The sequence below is a fragment of the Lepidochelys olivacea genome (assembly GCF_965140295.1).
Source record: "Lepidochelys olivacea isolate rLepOli2 genome assembly, chromosome: 3".
Classification (NCBI taxonomy): Eukaryota; Metazoa; Chordata; order Testudines; family Cheloniidae; genus Lepidochelys; species Lepidochelys olivacea.
In genome coordinates, this window is record NC_140413.1 from 186096790 (window position 1) to 186115853 (window position 19064).

At 50.3% G+C, this 19064-nt stretch overlaps 1 protein-coding gene across 1 annotated transcript in view; it reads left to right on the forward strand.

The window, feature by feature from the left end:
- EML6 (EMAP like 6) overlaps positions 1-19064 on the forward strand; it is a 321111-nt gene that overhangs the window by 110512 nt on the left and 191535 nt on the right. Inside the window, exons 10-11 of the mRNA XM_084624464.1 lie at positions 13939-14195; positions 17377-17589. Coding sequence (XP_084480590.1) covers positions 13939-14195; positions 17377-17589 — 470 coding nt within the window. The remainder of the gene's footprint in view (positions 1-13938; positions 14196-17376; positions 17590-19064) is intronic.

Below are 19064 nucleotides of genomic sequence, written 5' to 3' on the forward strand. Positions count from 1 at the left end.
TACATCTGAGGCCGCTGAGCCCCTCGGGGTGATGGCCGATGCCGAGCAGCCGGGCCCCGAGCCTGTGGGTGGACCCTCTAGCACCCGGACAGAGTGGTTAGCCTCCCCTCAGCAGGGGGCCCCACTGCTGACTCCACCGTGCCTACCACCGTGGCTGTGGGTGACGCACTTCCTGCAACTCCCATGCCTGGCTTAGGCGAAGGCCCCCCTCCCACCTCTACCCCATTGGCCCTGAGCCCTGGTCGAGAGGAGCCACACCCCGGCAGCTTGGCTGCTGGGGACCATGAACCCATTTCTGACCCTGCTCACACTCCTGTCCCTGCCCCCAATCCTGCTCCTGGCCCCTCTCCTGCCCCAGGCCCAGCCTCAGTCCCCGTTCGCACTTTAGGCCCTGGCCCAGCTCCTGCTCCCAAAGCACTGCCTACTTCTCTCCCCTTCACCTCCTGTGCTATTGCCGCCCCCGAGGATGTCTCATTTCCTCTATCCATGGACAACCCTCGGGGTGGTTTTTGTCTCTCTTTTTTCCGACACTATTGGGGCTGCAATATTCCCTCTGCCGTCCCCTCCCTTGCTGGGGATGGGGACAGGCTGCCCCGTGCAGTTTCTCCGGGGCTCGCCCCCCTGTTTGCCCGTCTCTGCAGGCCACGGGGATCTCTCAGGGGCCCCACCAGAGGATGGCAGCAAGCTGTCTGCCACGTCCCCCTCTGCACTGATGGATGAGCTGCGCCATTTTCTAATGGAAACCTGTGGCTCAAAGGGCAAGGTGCAGCTCGCCCTCCAGCACTGGGGGGACTTCTATCACATTCTCCGGGCTGTGAAGGCCCTTTTGAGGGAGTGGAGAGGGACCGGGAGGCAGGACATTGCGGCCTACCGACGGGTCCGCAAGTTCCGCAACTCCCTATTGACCTTTGGGGTCAAGACCAGGTTGTTGTGGGGCCCCCTGGAGGCTCTCGATCACCCTGCCCGTGAGGATCCACCCCAGCCCTCACTATGACAGTCACCATCTTTGCTACATTGAACACCCAGGGCTGTAGGGTGGGTCTCTGCAGGAGCCAAGTGCTCTCCTTCTTTTGGGAGGGGAGGTACTCTGTGATCTTCCTGCTGGAGACCCACACGGCTTCAGCCGTTGAGGCTAGCTGGTGGCTGGAGTGGGGGGAACGGGGTTTATTTTAGCTACCTCAGCGCCCATTTGGCTGGGGTGGCCACCCAGTTCTCCCCCAAGCTACGGCCTGAGGTGCTGGGGGTTGCCGAGGTCGTGCCGGGCCGCCTGCTGCACGTCCAAGCCTATGTGGAGGGGCTGATCTTAAACCTAGTCAATGTTTACATCCCAAACATGGGCCCGGACCGGGTGCACTTTTACTGGCAGGCGTTGGCCTTCCTTGGCACCCTGGATCCTCATGAGTGCCTCATGAGGGCGGGGATTTCAACACCACCCTCGAGGACCGACACCGCTCAGGACTCAAGAGTTCACTGGCTGCCGCGGGTGTCCTCAGGGAGATCATGGACCTTCACTCCCTGATGGACATCTGGCGCAACCACCACCTGGATGACGATACCGCCTTCACCTATGTCCAGGTGGAGGATGATCAGTCGCGCCACTTCCAGTTGGACCAGATTTATCTCTCCTGTTTCCATCTGGCATGAGCCCACGCCTCCGGCATCCGGTCGGCCCCGTTCACGGATCACCACTTGGTGACTGTGACGGCCTCCCTCAGTTCAGAGAGGCGAGGGCCGGCCTATTGGCATTTTAATAACAGCTTGCTGGAGGATGTGGGCTTCGTGGCACCCTTCCAGGAGTCTGGCTGGCCTGTTGGGGGCAGCAACATGCCTTTCCCTCGGCACGGCAATGGTGGGATGTGGGGAAGGTATGCGTGGGGTCTTTTGCCGAGACTACACCTGTGGCGCTAGCCGGCCGAGGGATGAGGTGATAGGGCAGTTGGAGTGGGAGGTCTTAGAGCTAGAGAGGCATCTGGCCTCCGGCCCCGAGGATCCACCCCTCTGCGCAGCGTACCAGGAGAAACGGGAGGAGCTCTGGGCCCTGGAGGACCATCAGCCCCGGGGTGTCTTTGTTCGATCCCACATCTGTCTTCTTCGGGAGATGGATTGTGGCTCCCGCTTCTTCTATGCCCTGGAGAAAAAGCGGAGAGCCAAAAAGCATGTCACCTGCCTCCTGGTGGAGGACAGTGCCCCCCTCACGGATCTGGAGGAGATGCGTGGAAGGGCCAAGACCTTCTATGCCAGCCTATTCTCCCCAGATCCGACCAACACTGAAGCCTGTAGGGTTCTCTGGACTGAACTCCCGATGGTCAGCGTGGGCAACTGAGACCAGCTGGAGCTGCGTCTCTCTCTGGCCGAGTTCTCGGAAGCCCTCTGTCTCATGCCCTCCAACAAATCTCTGGGCATGGATGGGCTGAATGTGGAGTTCTACCACATCTTCTGGGACGTCCTCGGCCCAGACCTCTTCACCATCTGGGCCTAGTCCTTGAAAAGCGGGGTCCTCCCTTTCTCGTGCAGGCGAGCCATGCTCACCTTATTGATGAAGAAAGGGGACCTCCGTGACTTATGGAACTGGCGTACCAACTTGCTCCTCAGCACGGACTACAAGGTCGTAGTGAAGGCCATCTTGCTATGTCTGGGGTCCGTACTGGTGAATGTGGTCCATCCCGACCAGACCTACACCATTCCGGGCCGGACCATCTTCAATAACTTGTACCTGGTCCGGGACCTCTTGGAGCTGGGGCGTAGGGATGGTCTGTCGTTCGCCCTCCTGTCCCTGGCCAAGGAGAAGGCATTTGACAGGATGGACCACTGGTATCTCCTGGGCACTCTGCAAGCGTTAGGCTTCGAGCCCCAGTTTGTGGGCTTTCTCCAGGTACTGTATGATGAGGCGGAGTGTCTGGTTAGGCTCAACTGGACCCTGACCGAGCCAGTCAGCTTCAGGTGGGCAGTATGGCAAGGGTGCTCCCTCTCAGGCCAGCTGTACGCTCTGGCGATTGAGCCCTTCCTCTGTCTCCTCCGCAGGTGCTTTGGGAGCCAGAGCTGCGGCTGGTCCTGTCAGCGTACGTCGACGACGTGCTCCTCATGGTTCAGGACCCGGGCAACCTGATGCTGGTGGAGGCCTGCCAGGTCGTTTACTCGGTGGCCTCCTCCACCCGGGTCAACTGGGTCAAGAGCTCTGGCCTGGTGGTTGGGGACGGGTGGCAGGCGAGCTCCCTCCCACCCATGCTTCAAGCCATCTGGTGGAGCGTGTGTCCACTGCTCTATCTCTAGCTCCGCTCCTTCCATCCGATGCGGAGGCCCCCTGAAAGACCAGGAAGGGAGTCACTGACACCGAGTCTTCTGTCTTGCCCCCGGGTGCATCCTATCTGCTAGAGCCGGCTGGGGATGATGTGGCAGCAATGGAGGGTAGCACTGCCTCACCTCTGGAGTCCCTCCCTCGGGGGCCCACCGATGGAACCCCTTCTGCTCCCTTGCCACCTGAACTCCCTGCATGCTCCAAGGCAAGTGTCGCTTCAGGCACCAGCAAGGAGGTCCCCGGTGTGATGGGTGGTGATTTCCCCTCCATCTTCAAGGAGATTGAGGCCCTGGGTCTGACCCCAGTCACTCAGGGAGAGGACAACCCAGGGGTTGTCTCTGCCAGGGGGCCTCAATCTGGGTGACCTCACCCCGGCGCCCCCTCCCCATGCTCCATCCCCCTAACTGCTGCTTCTGCTCCCGCTTCCAAGGAACCCCTGGACTCTTCCACCAGCTCTGCCGCAGATGACCCCCCACTAATGGCCGCCGAGACTATTGAGGTGACAGCCAGTGCCATGCGGCCGGGACCTGAGTCACCAGGGGCATCCCTCGTTGATGCGGGGCAGCCGACCTCCTTCCCGGGTGGAGGCCCCACTGCTGCTTCCCCACCTATAGATGCCATGGCCACAATACCTGCCTTGGAGCGCAAGCCCAGTATCATCGAAGGCCCTCTTCCCACTCCACAGACCCCTGAGCCTGGCCGAGAGGTGCCGCCCTTCAGTGGCTCAGCTGCTGGGGTCCATGATCCCACTTCTGCCCCTCTCCCCAACCCTGCTCCCGACCTCTGCACTGCCCCTGATGCCGACCCAGGCCTCCTCCCCTCCACGTCCCATGCTGCTACTGCTGCCCCTGGGGCTGTCTCCTTCCCCTTCCCGGAAGACGACCCACAAGGAGCGGCCTTCGTGTTCCCCTGTCCCGACCCCCTAGGGGCTGCTATTTTCCCTCCGCTGCCCCCTACTGAGCCAAGGTCTGAGGTGGGCTGCGTGGCACCAGCACATCGGGCACCACGTCAGGGGTCCGCCCCCTGCCTGCCCGTCTTGGTAGGCCACAGGGCTTCGACAGGGGCCCCACTAGAGGACGGCTAGGGGCCTGTAACTCTGCCCCCCGATAGGCTGTGAGAGGAGCTGCAAGAGTTTCTCCAGGATGCCTGTGAGTCCCGGAACAAGGTGCAACTCGCTCTCCAGCTCTGGGGGGACTTTTATCAAATCCTCCGGGCCATAAGGGCCATTCTGGGGGAGGGTAAAGGGACTGGGAGGCAGGCCGCTTTGACCTACAAATGGGCCTGCAGCTTCTGTGACTCTTTGCTCACCTACAGGGTAGGTCATGGTTTGCTGCACGACCCAATGGGGGCCATGAGCATCCCTGCCAGTGAGGATCGCCCCCAGGCCTCCCCATGGCATCCATCATCTTCACAACATTAAACACCCGGGGCTGTAGGATGGGTCTCCGCAGGTGCCAGGTGCTCTCCTTCCTTCGGGAGTGGGGATACTCTGCAGTTTTCCTGCAGGAGACCCATACGGATCCAGCCATAGAAGCAAGTTGACAGCTGGAGTGGGGGGACAGGGTCTATTTTAGCCACCTCACAGTTCGTACAGCTGGAGTGGCTACCCTGTTCTCCCCTGACCTACGGCCTGAGGTGCTGGGGATCACCGAGGCTGTGATGAGCCGCCTGCTGCACCTCCGGGTCTGTATGGAGGGGATAGTGATCAGCCTCATCAACGTTTACGCCCTGACATTGGGCCTGGAGCGGCTGCACTTTTATCAGCAGGCATCCACCTTCCTTGGCTTTTCGGATCCTTGCGAGTGCCTGATCCTGGGTGAGGACTTTAATACCACCCTCGAGGAGCAGGACCACTTGGGGACTGAGCAGTGCCCAGCCGCCATGGATGTCCTCCAGGAGACTGTCAACCGTCACTCCCTGGTGGATGTCTGGCGCGACCACCACCTGGACGACGTCTCGATGTTCACCTTCATCCAGGTGGAGGCCCATTGGTCGTGCCACTCCCAGTTGGACCGCATTTACTTCTCATGCTGTCACCTTTCATGGCATCCAGCCGGCCCCGTTCTCAGATCACCACCTAACGACCATGACGGAGAGGCTGGGGCTGGCCTATTGGCACTTTAATAACAGCTTGTTGGAGGATGTGGGCTTCGTGGCATCCTTCTGAGAATTCTGGCTGGCCTTTCTCTCGGCGCGGCGGCAGTGGGACGTGGGGAAGGTGTGTGACCGGCTCTTCTGCCACCACTACACCCGGGGCACCAGCTGATGGAGAGATGCGACAATAGAGCAGTTGGAACGGGAGGTCTTAGAGCTGGAGAGGCGTCTGGCCACCAGCCCCGAGGATCCATCCCTCTGCGGAGCATGCCAGGAGAAGTGGGAGGAGCCCTCGAGGACCATCGGGCCCCGGGGTGCCTTTGTTCAATCCCGCATCCACCTCCTTTGGGAGATATATCGTGGCTCCCGCTTCTTCTATGCCCTGGAGAAAAAGAGTGGGGCCAAGAAGTACATCACCTGCCTCTGGTAGAGGACAGCACCCCCCTCACGGATCCAGCGGAGATGTGCGGGAGGACCAGGGCCTTCCATGCAGGCCTTTTCTCACTGGATCTGACCAATCCTGATGCTTGCAGAGTGCTCTGGAATGGCCTCCTGACGGTCAGCGTGGGCAACCAAGACCGGCTAGAGCTGCCTCTCACTCTGGCTGAGTTCTTGGAAGCCCTCCGCCACATGCCCACCAATAAATCTCCGGGCATGGATGGGCTGACCGTGGAGTTCTACCACATGTTCTGGGAATTCCTCAACCTGGACCTTGTCACCGTCTGGGCCAAGTCCTCAGAGAGCGGGGTCCTCCCCCTGTCTTGCAGGCAAGCCGTGCTTGCCTTGCTCCCAAAGAAGGGGGACCCCCGCGACCTTTGGAATTGGCGTCCTGTCTTGCTCCTCAGCACGGACTACAAAGTCATAGCGAAGGCCATCTTTGCTGCGGCTGGGGTCTGTGGTGGCAGACGTGGTCCACACCGACCAGACCTACACCATCCCGGGCCATACCATCTTTGATAATCTGTATTTGGTCCGGGATCTCTTGGAGCTCGGGTGTAGGGATGGTCTGTCTTTCACCCTTCTGTCCCTGAATCAGAAGAAGGCATTCGATAGGGTGGACCACGGGTAGCTCCTGGGCACTCTGTGCGCGTTCAGCTTCAGATACCAGTTTGTGGGTTTTCTCCAGGTGCTGTGCATCTCCGCGGAGTGTCTGGTTAGGCTCAACTGGACCCTGACAGAGCCGGTCAGCTTCGGGCGGGGAGTATGGCAGGGGTGCCCCCTCTCGGGCCAGCTGTACGCTCTGGTGATCGAGCCCTTCCTCTGTCTCCTCCGCCGGAGGCTGATTGTGTTGGTGCTGCGGGAACCGGAGCTGCGGCTGGTCCTGTTGGCTTAAGCTGGTGACATGCTCCTCGTGGTCCAGGACCTGGGCAACTTGGTGCAGGTGGAGGCTTGCCAGGCCGTCTACTCAGCGGCCTCCTCCACCCGGGTCAGCTGGGTCAAGAGCTCTGGCCTGGTGGTCGTGGACAGGTGGCAGGCGAGCTCCCTCCCACCTGTGCTTCAGGCCATCCAGTGGAGCGTGGGTCCGCTGCTCTATCTTGGCATTTACCTTTCTGTCATGCATCCGTCTCCACCGGAGAACTGGCAAGGTTTAGAGGGCAGGGTGGTAGAGCAGCTCTGGAGATGGGCAGGACTACTCCAGTGCCTCTTCCTTCGAGAGAGGGCACTGGTGCTCAATCAGCTAGTCCTGTCCATGCTCTGGCACTGGCTAAAAACACTCTGGTCCCAGCCCCGGATTTCCTGGCCAACCTCCGGAAGTCGGTTCTGGAGTTCTTCTGGCCAGGACTGTACTGGGTCTCTGCAGGGTTCCTCCACCTGCCCCTGGAGGAGGGAGGACAGGGCCTGAAGTGCCTGCGCACTCAGGTCCACGTCTTCTGCCTTCAGGCCCTGCAGAGGCTCCTTTATGGTGCAGGTAGTTCGGTGTGGAGTGTACTGGTGCACGCCTTCCTGCGCTGCTTCCGAGGGCTCCAATACAACCAGCAGCTCCTTTATCTCCATCCAAGGGGTCTTCCGCAAGACCTCTCCGGGCTGCCGGTCTTCTACCAGGACCTTCTCTGGACCTGGAAACTGGTTTTGGCCACCAGGTCCATGACGGCCGCCAAGGGGGCGGATCTCCTCGCGGAGCCCCTGCCACACAACCGCCATCTCTGTGTGCAGGTGGTGGAGTCCCCCTCGGTGTGCCAGAGGTTGGTCCTGGCGGAAGTCACCAGAGTTGGAGACCTCTGGACTACGACTGGGGATACTGTCTGGATCCCATGACTTTCCCTCAGCGCATGGGGCTCTCCAGACCTCGTACTTCCCGGCGTGTACTTGAGGAGGTGAGGGCCGCTTTACCGCCCACTGCTCGGGTTTTCCTCTACTGGGTCCTGCGAGAGGGCACGTCATGCCCACCCTCCACCCCAGGTCCTCTGGACCTTTTCATTGGGCCCCTGCCCTGTAGACCTGCCAGGCCATCCCACCCCTTTACCGCGACCCAGTTGCACAACTTGCAGCTGGTTCGGTTCCAGACCGTGCCAAGAAAACACCTGTACACGCTCGTGCTCCACACTCTTCACCTCCTCACCCTCATGTCCCGCCCCGACATGAAGTGGCGGGACCTCTTGCCACCTCTTGAGGGTGAGGAGCCCCGGTGGGCCAGCCTATATTCCACCCTGGTCCTGAGGCCCACTGGAGATGTCAGCTGGCAGATCCTTCACAGAGCCGTGAGCATGGGTGTGTACTTGGTGCAGTTCGCTCCCCTCCCAGACACCTGCCCCTTTTGTGGCATGAGGGAGACCCTGGTGCATGTGTACCTGGAGTGCGCCAGGTTGCAGCCCGTATTCCGGCTCCTCTTGGATATACTATTACGTTTTTGGTTACACTTTTCCCCTCACCTGTTCATCTACGCACTCCCCATCCATGGCCCCCAAAGTTGCCGGACCTCCTTGTCAACCTCCTCCTAGCCCTGGCCAAAATGGCCATCTACAAAACCAGGGAGAGGAGGTTGGCTGACAGGGTTTCCTGTGACTGGGGGGCCTATTTCCGCTCCTCAGTCCATTCACACATCTGGGCAGAGTTCCTCTAGGCAGCGTCCACTGGCTCTTTTGACACCTTTGAGGAGCAGTCTGGGGTACTCCTCGTCTGGTTCCCTTCATTTAGCCCTGTGACCTCACTCCCGTTCCTGTTATCTCATTAGTTGTCCCCCACAATTATTTGGAATCCCGGATCTGTGGATCCTCCCCTTAGGCTGGGGGAGGTCATTTAGTAGTGGCCTGGCTCCAGCCGCCCACTTCCTGGATACCAACAGGACTATTCTGCTGTACCCAACTGGCCTGGGTCTATCACATCTCCCAGCAGATATCGGGGTGATTGAAGTCCCCCATGAGAACCAGGGCCTGTGATCTAGTAACTGCTGTTAGTTGCCTGAAGAAAGCCTCGTCCACCTCATCCCCCTGGTCTGGTGGTCTATAGCAGACTCCCACCACGACATCACCCTTGTTGCTCACACTTCTAAACTTAATCCAGAGACTCTCAGGTTTTTCTGCAGTTTCATACTGGAGCTTTGAGCAGTCATACTGCTCTCTTATATAGAATGCAACTCCCCCACCTTTTCTACCCTACCTGTCCTTTCTAAACAGTTTATATCCATCCATGACAGTCCTCCAGTCATGTGATTTATCCCACCAAGTCTCTGTTATTCCAATCACATCATAATTCCTTGACTGTGCCAGGACTTTCAGTCTCCCTGCTTGTTTCCCAGGCTTCTTGCATTTGTGTATAGGCATTTTGTGTATAATCTTGTGGCTGGGAAAGCATAAACAGTGAAGAAAACCCAGGGAGAACTGTCAGCTATTCTCTAACACAAAAATGGTATTTAAACTGCTGTATAGTCATACAATTCTTATTTAAAGTCATTAAAAGTACTGCCACATAGTAGTACTAGTACAGACTTTTACAAAGCTTAATTTATAAAGAATGTAGTAATATTACATTAAAACTCCTTTTAAAAGATTAGTTTCATTCTTCTCTGGCAATTAATCTCATCTCTGACTCACAGTAATCTTGTTTTTGCTGATTTGGCTGGCATTTAACATTATTCATGATTCTGATGTTAGATACTGGTAATAACAAATCTGGGTCCATTGTTCTAGCCTTAAAAATATGACAATGTTTTTGTGTGAAACCCTAAGTGTAAGTGTTTCTCCATCTCTTCCTGTTTCAAGATTTCTTGGAAGATGAGCAATTCCGCAAACCCTGAACGTAGGAAACTATGGGTTCTGGCAATATATATTTCTCTTTTTTTTTTAGGGTCAAACTCTGATCCAAATGGACTCTGTGGCGTGTAGCTCGCAGAATCTCAGTGATTTGGGCCCTATGGCCATGAACGGGAAATCTAGAGGGTGGATCTTCCTTCTCAATAGTAGCATTTCCCGTTGTGGAGTGGTTATATCAGCTGCATTCACTACTAAACTATTGCTTAGAGTAGGTAGAACATTTTTTTGTCAAAACACTTTTTCAAGAAAAAGTGTTTTTTTGAGATGTGTTGCATATGTCCATTCCACTGCAGGTGTGTGCAAGCCCACTTGTCAGAGATTTTTCCCTTGCCATGCAAAAGTATAAAGGGCAGAGCTGCCCCGACCCTCGCCCCCCCGCCCAGTTCCTTCTTACCATGTGTGAAAGTTGTAGGAATGTGTGGTCTTGCAATTGCAAAATTTTCCCTCATATTTGTATGTAGTTGGTACGTGTTTTAGTAGTTTTTGTAGTTTGGACTGTTTGGTAGATATAGAAATATTGTTTTTTAAAATGTTTTTAAAGCTTCAATTCCCATTGCTGAGTCCCAGTGGTGGGGCAGGCATGGCTTGGTCAACGGGTTTCAACTTGGTCAGCTGCCCTTCCTGCAAGAAACCAATGCCAGTGAGTGACCTACACTCAGGATGCCTGAAGTGTCATGGAGAGACACATTGGGATCAGTGTCAAATTTGGAGGGACTTTAACCCAATAACCAAGAAAAACAGGGAGGCCAGACTCAAGTTTCTTCTGATGAAGGCAGCCCTGCATCAACCCTTAGAGCCTTCGGAGTAGGAACTGAGTGCATCTGCATCCATCAGAATTGTTCCCTCTGTTTTGATTGAGCTTTGGGGCCTATTGCCCTCCCTGGTACTTTGGGAGAGACACCAGACGAAAGCATTTAAGGGCCCAGTCTCTGGGAGATTGAGGTCCACAGCACCTCAGTCCAGCAAGCACATGGACGAGCACAACAGAGTATACTCAAGGCCAAGACATTTACCAAGGCAGTCATCTGCTCAGGAGGGACTGTCCACTCTAGCACCAGCACCGTTGAGATTGACCTCCGAAGTGGCTCCATTTAGTTCAACAGTACCTCTACTCTGGCTTATGTGACAGCATGGAATGTGGTGATTCTCAATGTGCTGGCTTTGCTAGCAATCCAAGAATCTTCTTGCCCAGTACCAGTGCTCACTGTAACTTTACTGACTTTGTCCCAGCATGGGGTACAGTGGGTGCCTCTAGTCCTCCGTGTAGCTCTTCATGTGGTACTGTCAAGAAGGAAGCCAGCCATGATCTCACTGATAGCACCATCTCCAGGCTCCCAACATTGATCCTGGGCAATGATTGGAACAGCGCCTACTTGGTTAGAGGAGGCTGGTTCATCTTCAGACTCTGAGTTTGGCTCCTGTGTGTCACAACCGGACCGTGAACCATTCCCCTTCCACAGCCTACCATCCTTGGTATTTCTTGGAGGCTCCATCTTGGCCATCAAGCAGAGATCATTAACTGGGAAGTAGTTGGGCTCTGAGACCTTACCAATGGCCATTTTGTACCCCTGGGTTTTTTTTTCCTGCCTCCAGGTCATCTCCATGCACTCCCTACTTTGCTTCATCAAGTAGGCACCAAGATCTACCACACCAGGTGCAGAGGGAGACCACTCCCAGTAACAGGCTCAGTACCCAGCAAGAGGAAATTCTCCCTTTAGAGGAATTGAAGAAGGCTCCACTACAGCCAGTTTTGGCATCCTCCTCTTCATCACCTGATGAGGTAGTGGTATCAAAAAGTTCCTCACTTCCCCCCGAGGATTATAGGGGTCAGCAGGACTTATTCAAGAGGGTGACTTCCACACTGGATATCCAGGTTGAAGAGGTTGGAAAAAGGTCTCACAGGCTGGTCAACATCTTAGCTTCTGTGGAACCATCTAGAGTAGTGCTTCCAATTAATGAAGCTATTCTGAGCCCACCAAGGTGCTGTGGCAGACTCCTTCTTCGCTTCTCTCACCTAGCAGAAAGGGCCAAGCACAGATATTCTGTCCTCTCAGAGGGATTTCAACATTTTTACACCAACCCCACTCCGGGATTGGTGGTAGTCTGAGGTGCCAATGAGAGAGAATGCCAGTGGCAGCAGGTATCTACCCCCAAAGGAAAGGCTGCAAAGAAGTTAGATCTCTTTAGCAAAGACTTTAGCAAAGCTTTTGATACAGTCTCCTACAGTATTCTTGCCAGTGAGTTAAAAAAGTATGGACTGGATGAATGGACTGTAAGATGGATAGAAAGCTAGCTAGATTGTTGGGCTCAGTGGTTAATGATCAACGGCTTGATGTCTAGTTGGCAGCCGGTATCAAGCGGAGTGCCCCAGGGGTCAGTCCGGTTTTGTTCAACATCTTTATTAATGATCTGGATGATGGGATAGATTGCACTCTCAGCAAGTTTGCGGATGACACTAAGCTGGGGGGAGAGGTAGATACGCTGGAGGGTCCAGAGTGACGGAGACAAATTGGAGGATTGGGCCAAAATAAATCTGATGATGTTCAACAAGGATAAGTGCAGAGTCTTGCACTTAGGAAGGAAGAATCCCACGCACCGCTACAGGCTGGGGACCGACTGGCAAGCAGAAGTTCTGCAGAAAAGGACCTGGGGATTACAGTGGATGTGAAGCTGGGATATGAGTCAGCAGTGTGCCCTTGTTGCCAGCTAACGGCGTATTGGGCTACATTAGTTGGATCATTGCCAGCAGATTGAGTGAAGTGATTATTCCCCTCTATTCGGCACTGGTGAGGCCACATCTGGAGTATTGCATCCAGTTTTGGGCCCCCCACCACAGAAAGGATGTGGACAAATTGGAGAGTGTCCAGTGGAGGGCAACAAAAATGATCAGGGCGCTGGGGCACATGACTTACGAGGAGAGGCTGAGGGAACTGGGCTTGTTTATTCTGCAGAAGAGAAGAGTGAGGGGGGATTTGATAGCAGCCTTCAACTACCTGAAGGGGGGTTCCAAAGACAATGGAACTTATCTGTTCTCAGTGGTGGCAGATGACAGAACAAGGAGCAATGGGCTCAAGTTGCAGTGGGGGAGTGTAGCGGGGCGGTCACCCCACTCTGGTTTAGAAGGGGTTAAAAACAGCCCTGGGAAAGGCTTGAGGCAGTCAATCAGGGCCCAGCTGGGCCAGTATAAGAAGGGCTCCTGGGGAGAAGGAAGTCAGTCTTGCTCCAGCAGTGGAGCAGATGGACAGTAGTACTGGGACAGAGCAGTACTGGGAAAGAGCAGGCTGAGCTGGGGATCTCTGACCTGGCGACCTTCCAGGCTGAGGCTGAGGCCTTGCAGCAAAGGCCTGAGGAGGTACTAGGGCTGCAGGGAGGCAGCCAGGGCAAGAAAAGGCAGCAGGTCCAGCCCCCTTGCCAGTGTTGAGTGGCCATTTCAGACTGAAGTTTGCCCCTGAGAGAAGGGGCTAGATGATGACTGGCAGTAGCCACTGAGGCAAGGTGATTATAGGGGCTGAGAAGGGAGACCCAGAGGGTGGGGACACTGCCGTGGGGCAGCACCCCAAGGTAAGGGGCACTGTGGTCCAGGTGGGATGCGGGGCCTGAAGTGGTAAAGATAAAGCGACTGCAGAGGGGCAGGTAAGGGCAGGGGAGAAACTGGCTAGAGGAGGGTGCTCCTGAGCTGGATGAGCTAATTCCTGGACTGACCAGCAGGAGGTGCTGCGCCAGTGCATCAGCACTGTTACACATGGTGGAAAACGTGGGCATGTGCAGTCCACCCCTGATACAAGAGGAATTGTGAGGACTGGGCAAGGTGCCAATATAGGGGGAAGGGATGATGGATCCCGCCTATGTAGAGGGTTTTTTCACGGAGGGCTCTTATGCTGTCCCTGGCTAGACTCCAGCATCGGTGCCCCAGTGAAAGGGGACTGGTGTGCAGTGATGAAGGCTAGAGACCCTACTACAGGTGATCCAGGAGGGACAACGGGAGATGAATTGGGCCCTGCAGGAACAGATAGGACAGCTGTTTGATCAGAGGGCCCTTGTAAGACTCCTGAGGAAGGAATCCAGGAAAGACCACAGAGCGTGGTGGGAAAAGCCCGGCACCAGGGCCAGGAGGCCAGTGGTGGAGTACAGGACTTGTTATGCCTGCAGGAGGTGTGGACTTTTCAGAATGGAGGATTCGGACTTCTGAAGTCCAATTTTGCTTTTAGAAAGTGTTTAGTATGTCTGTCTTAATTTAAATATTTTTGGGTTTCATATTTACAAGTCCATAATTTATATTCTTGCTTTTGGTTCTTGCAGAGATATGACAGAGGTAGTTCATATTAAAGACCGAAAGGAAGTAATTCATGAAATGAAATTTTCACCAGATGGCTCTTATCTTGCTGTGGGTTCTAATGATGGCTTCGTGGATATCTATGCAGTTGCTCAACGATACAAGAAGATAGGAGAATGCAACAAGTCTTCTAGTTTTATTACTTATATTGACTGGTCTGTGGATAGTAAATTCTTGCAAACCAATGATGGTGCAGGAGAGCGACTGTTCTACAAGATGCCATGTAAGTTCAGAGAAGTTAGTTTTATGAACAAATAAGCTAGTTTGATGGTTTCTAAGAGGACAATACAATATGTGTATTCAAATTTTACATCTCAAAGCAGAAATACTTGTTTATTATTTACCTAAATATCTACTGTTTACTTATAAAATCAGATATATTTACCATTCATATTAATCTTTAGGTTTAGTAAAAAGAAATATCTTTCCAAATCTGTATTCATCTAATTGCATATTTCCCATAGTATTAGTTACATTATATACTGATCCACTAAAGAAATAAATTCTAGATCATCATGAATGTCTGAAAAAGCCACCCTTTGTTATACACTGGTTTAATTCCTTTCATATAATGCAGAATTCTGGAATTGGTGGTTAAACTAATTATTAAGAATGTAATTACTAGAAGATGGGAGAAACTTGTCTGGGTAAATGTCAAATGTATCCTTGAAATATAAATGTTTTCAAAATTCCATGATTATTAGTGGCACTCCAAAATGACACTGTTAAGGTTTGACAGGGCCACTGGAAATCATGAACACAGACCATGCCTGAAAGTCCTCAGCAGAAGACTGTAAATGTACGGGTAACAGCAGTTTGAAGAGCAGTACAGCCTAAAATGTAGTAACGAGTTTAGTATTAGAAAGAGGGACCTAGAGGAGAGTTCATTGTACCCAAGAGAGTAGCTAATTCACTTTAAACCTAAACTTGTCCACTCTTCCAATATTGACCTTATGTAGAATAAAAAACTGCTAATCATAAGAGCTGGTCAGAAAATGGAGTCCCATTCCCCACCATGCCCAGGTTTCCGGGATCTAGGATTCCGGCTGAGCATCACAGAGCCTGAGAGTCATGGGAACTCAGTCTTGAGACAGAGCTCTCAAGATATGCAGGCTCCAGGGCACAGCGTTGGGAACCTGCAGGTTCTGGGATGGAACCCCACACCACCAGGGGGAACCCCACAGCAGGGAGCCTGGAAGCCATGACAACCGTGGCTCAAGCTGGGGCTTTCAGGATTTATGGGCTTTCTGCTGTGGAACTGGGATCCTGGGAGACCTAAGCCTGGGACAGTCTGCATGATATGGCTGCCCTGGATACGCAGACTCTGGGAGCCCAGGCAGCTGCTGACTAAAATTGACATTCTTGTCCATTTCACTGCTGCTTGTTTCTCCCAAACTGGAAATCCTGAGTTTTAGCCAGATCTACTAATCATGAGAAAGTATGTAATGGTTTTGTGACATTGACAAAATAAAGATTATGATGAGACTACTAAACTCATTTTCACTTGTGACCTTGGCCAGGATTTGAATCCAGATCACCAAAAGTGAAAAGCTAATTTATTGGCCTGCACCAAAATTTAGAATTTTAAAGATTCTTTATATTATTTATACATTTGAAAGGACAAGCACTTAATAAATTCTTTGGGGCTTGATCATATGAGTTTGTACAGTACCTAGCACAACAGGATCACAATCCTGAATGGATCCTCTGAGTGCTACCATAGTAAAAAGAATTAATTTTGTTTAAAGCTTAATAAGAAAGTATCTAGATTAAAACTGCCTCTCAGATTTAGAAAAATATGATGAATAACAGGAAAAGATTTTGTTTTGGTTTAAAACATGTCTTCAGCAAAATGAGCTTAAAAACTAGTTTAAAAATGATTACCTAAATCTCTCATGTTAAACTTTATTTAATTGTCATCACTGTGTTAACTTTAAAATGAACAAATCTTTAAAAAAAATCAGTTTACGATCAGCATTCCTCTATTTCTCAAAGTTTGCATCACTTGAGGTTTCCATATCTGCATGTAGTATGCATATATCCTCGGGAGTAACAATTTGAAGGGTTTTTTGCTAATATTATATAAAATATTATACAGAGGAAAAAATGTTTACTTTAATAAATTATGGCACATTAACTAAATTAAGCTAAATTAAGCATTTAGATAACATAGTGATAGGCACTTTAGAATTGTTGATAGATTTACATTTAGATTAAAATGTTTGGAATATTCTTCTGGACAAGAAATCCAGTGGGCTGTACATCCCTAATTGCTTTATAATCATTTTAGAATGAAAGCTAAAGATTTAGTCTATACTTAATAATTTTGAAGAAAAAAGAAATGTTACAATTAATAGATTTCAGATAATTTTTAATGTCTACTGTAGAGATGAGCTTGAACCAAAAACCCTGACCCAGCTCTAATTTAGTGAAGTTTTAAAATTAGATTGCTTTCTTTTCATCTGACATCTCCTTATATGTTTAAAATGTAGCTAATGAATACTATCACATATGGTAAGCTTAACTTTGTTTCCCCTACAGAATTGGTATAGTCTTCTTGGGACAAGTCCAAAGTTCTTCATAACAATTCTTGAAATTATTCTTCAATGAAATTTGACTTCAAACATTACTCTGCTGATCAGCTCATGTTATGTTGCTGATACAAGCTTAATACAATAGGATTACTTGCGATCATTGCAAATGAAACATGAATAAAAATGTTTGTCAGCTAATATTCTTTCCCCAATTATATTTATTCTCCTAGTACATTCAAGACATTCAGAAATGCTGTTTACATAGGGAGCATTAAAGATTACCATGAAGTAATAACATGTGTAATTAACTTAGAGGAAAGCTATTACCTATAGAAAAGTCTTTGTTAATGTAAAGAGTCATTGTATAGTGACAGGTTAACCAAATAGTCTCATTTATTTGATCTTATATAATCCAATAAAGCAAACTCCTGTACCAGTTATAAAAGTGAAATTAATAAATGGAGGTAGATTTAGGATAGGATATTTTAGAACTTTAGTCCCCATTTCAAAATTTGAATGAGTACATATTATTTTATTAATTTTATGGCACCTAAAAGTGTTCTATTTATTTATGTGTATATGTAAGTTAGAGACATTTCTTTTGCTATAGAAGATGTGACTTTTTGAGTCAAAATGGTGTAAAATCAGGATCTAGATAATCTGTGTAAAGTGCTCAGATTCTACAGTGATGATCTAGGAAAAATCATAACCAGCTAGATCATATTTATTCAAAATAAAATAATCTTTCTTTGTTTCTTGACATAAAAATACTGAGCTCAGAAAGAACACACAACTAACTATAATGGAGAAAAGCCTCTTTTTAATGGAAAGATAGTTGGTTAAACAGCGTATTAATTTGACTGTTTTCAGCTGGGAAGCATTTAACCAGCAAAGATGAGATCAAAGGAATTCACTGGGCCTCATGGACCTGCGTGATAGGGCCTGAAGTGAATGGAATTTGGCCAAAATATACCAACATTACAGATGTCAACTCTGTGGATGGAAATTACAGCAGCTCAGTGCTCGTGTCTGGAGATGATTTTGGATTTGTTAAATTATTCAAATTTCCTTGCCTAAAGAAAGGTAAGACACACTTTTTTCTTCTCAGGAATTCAGTAATTAAACTGCCACTGAATGCATGTTATATTACACTGATATTATACTAATATAATTACTGGGATTTAATCTCCCCTTGATGCCCATTCAAAACTACCATTAATATTAATGAGAATGATGTGTACATATGAGAGAATATGTTCCACTGATTCTAAAATGATCATTCAGTCAATGCTTGTGATGTTTCAGTGGAGTGGGTATTGCCTTATGTAACACTTAATATAAGCAGATGTCAAATAAGGCTTGTCAAGGTTTCTTCCCCACTCTGAACTCTGGGGTACAGATGTGAGGACCTGAATGAAAGACCCCCTAAGCTTATTTTTACTAGCTTAGGTTAAAAACTTTCCCAAGGCACAAACGTTGCCTTGTCCTTGAACAGTATGCTACCACCACCAAGTGATTTAGGCGAAGAACAGGGAAAGGACCACTTGGAGTTCCTATTTCCCCAAAATATCCCCCCAAGCCCTTACACCCTCTTTCCTGGGGAGGCTTGAAAATAAACAAGATGAGCACAAACCAGCCTTGGATTTTTAAGACCCAAAGAAACCCAGTCAGATTCTTAAAAATCAGAACTTTATTAGAAGAACAATAAAAGATAAGAGAACAACTCTGAAAGATCAGAATGGAAGATAATCTTACAGGCAGTCAGTTTCAAAACATAGAGAATCCCTCTAGGCAAAACCTTAAGTTACAAAAAGACACAAAAACAGGAATACACATTTCCTGCAGCGCAGCAAATTTACAAGCCAAAACAAGAAAAACCTAATGCATTTTCTAGCTAGATTACTTACTAACTTTACAGGAGTTGGAGGGCTTGCATCCTTGATCGGTTCCCGGCAAAGGTATCACACAGACAGACAAAAGTCTTTTTCCCCTCCTCCAGATTTGAAAGTATCTTGTCCCCTCATTGGTCATTTTGGTTCAGGTGCCAGCGAGGTCACCTTAGCTTCTTAACCCTTTACAGCTGAAAGGATTTTGCCTCTGGCCAGGAGGTTACCTTTCCATTTATTTTTATGACAAGGCTATTCTAATCACTTTCCAGAAGAGTGTATTTCTTTTTCCCTGCATATTTTAGATCCTTGCCTTTTATTAAAATATTCCTATCTAACCATTCTGGAAAACATCCACTTGTTGCAATTGAGCAATTGTTATGATCATAGCATCTTTATAACTGTATCCTATAAAAATCATCTCCTTACGAGCATAGTATATTCCTGTATTGATGAGACAGACTGGGGCTTTCTCAAATGTTTGGATCCTGGTTCTTGAGAAACCAGTCAGCTCTGCAACAGACTTACGTTGGTACCCAGTCAGCTCTGCAACATACCTATATTGGTATAACTATGTCGCTCAGGGGTGTGAAAAAAAGGGCCTGAGCAATGTAATTATACCGACCTAACCTCCTGTGTAAATAGCGCAATGTCAGCAGGACTGAATGGCTA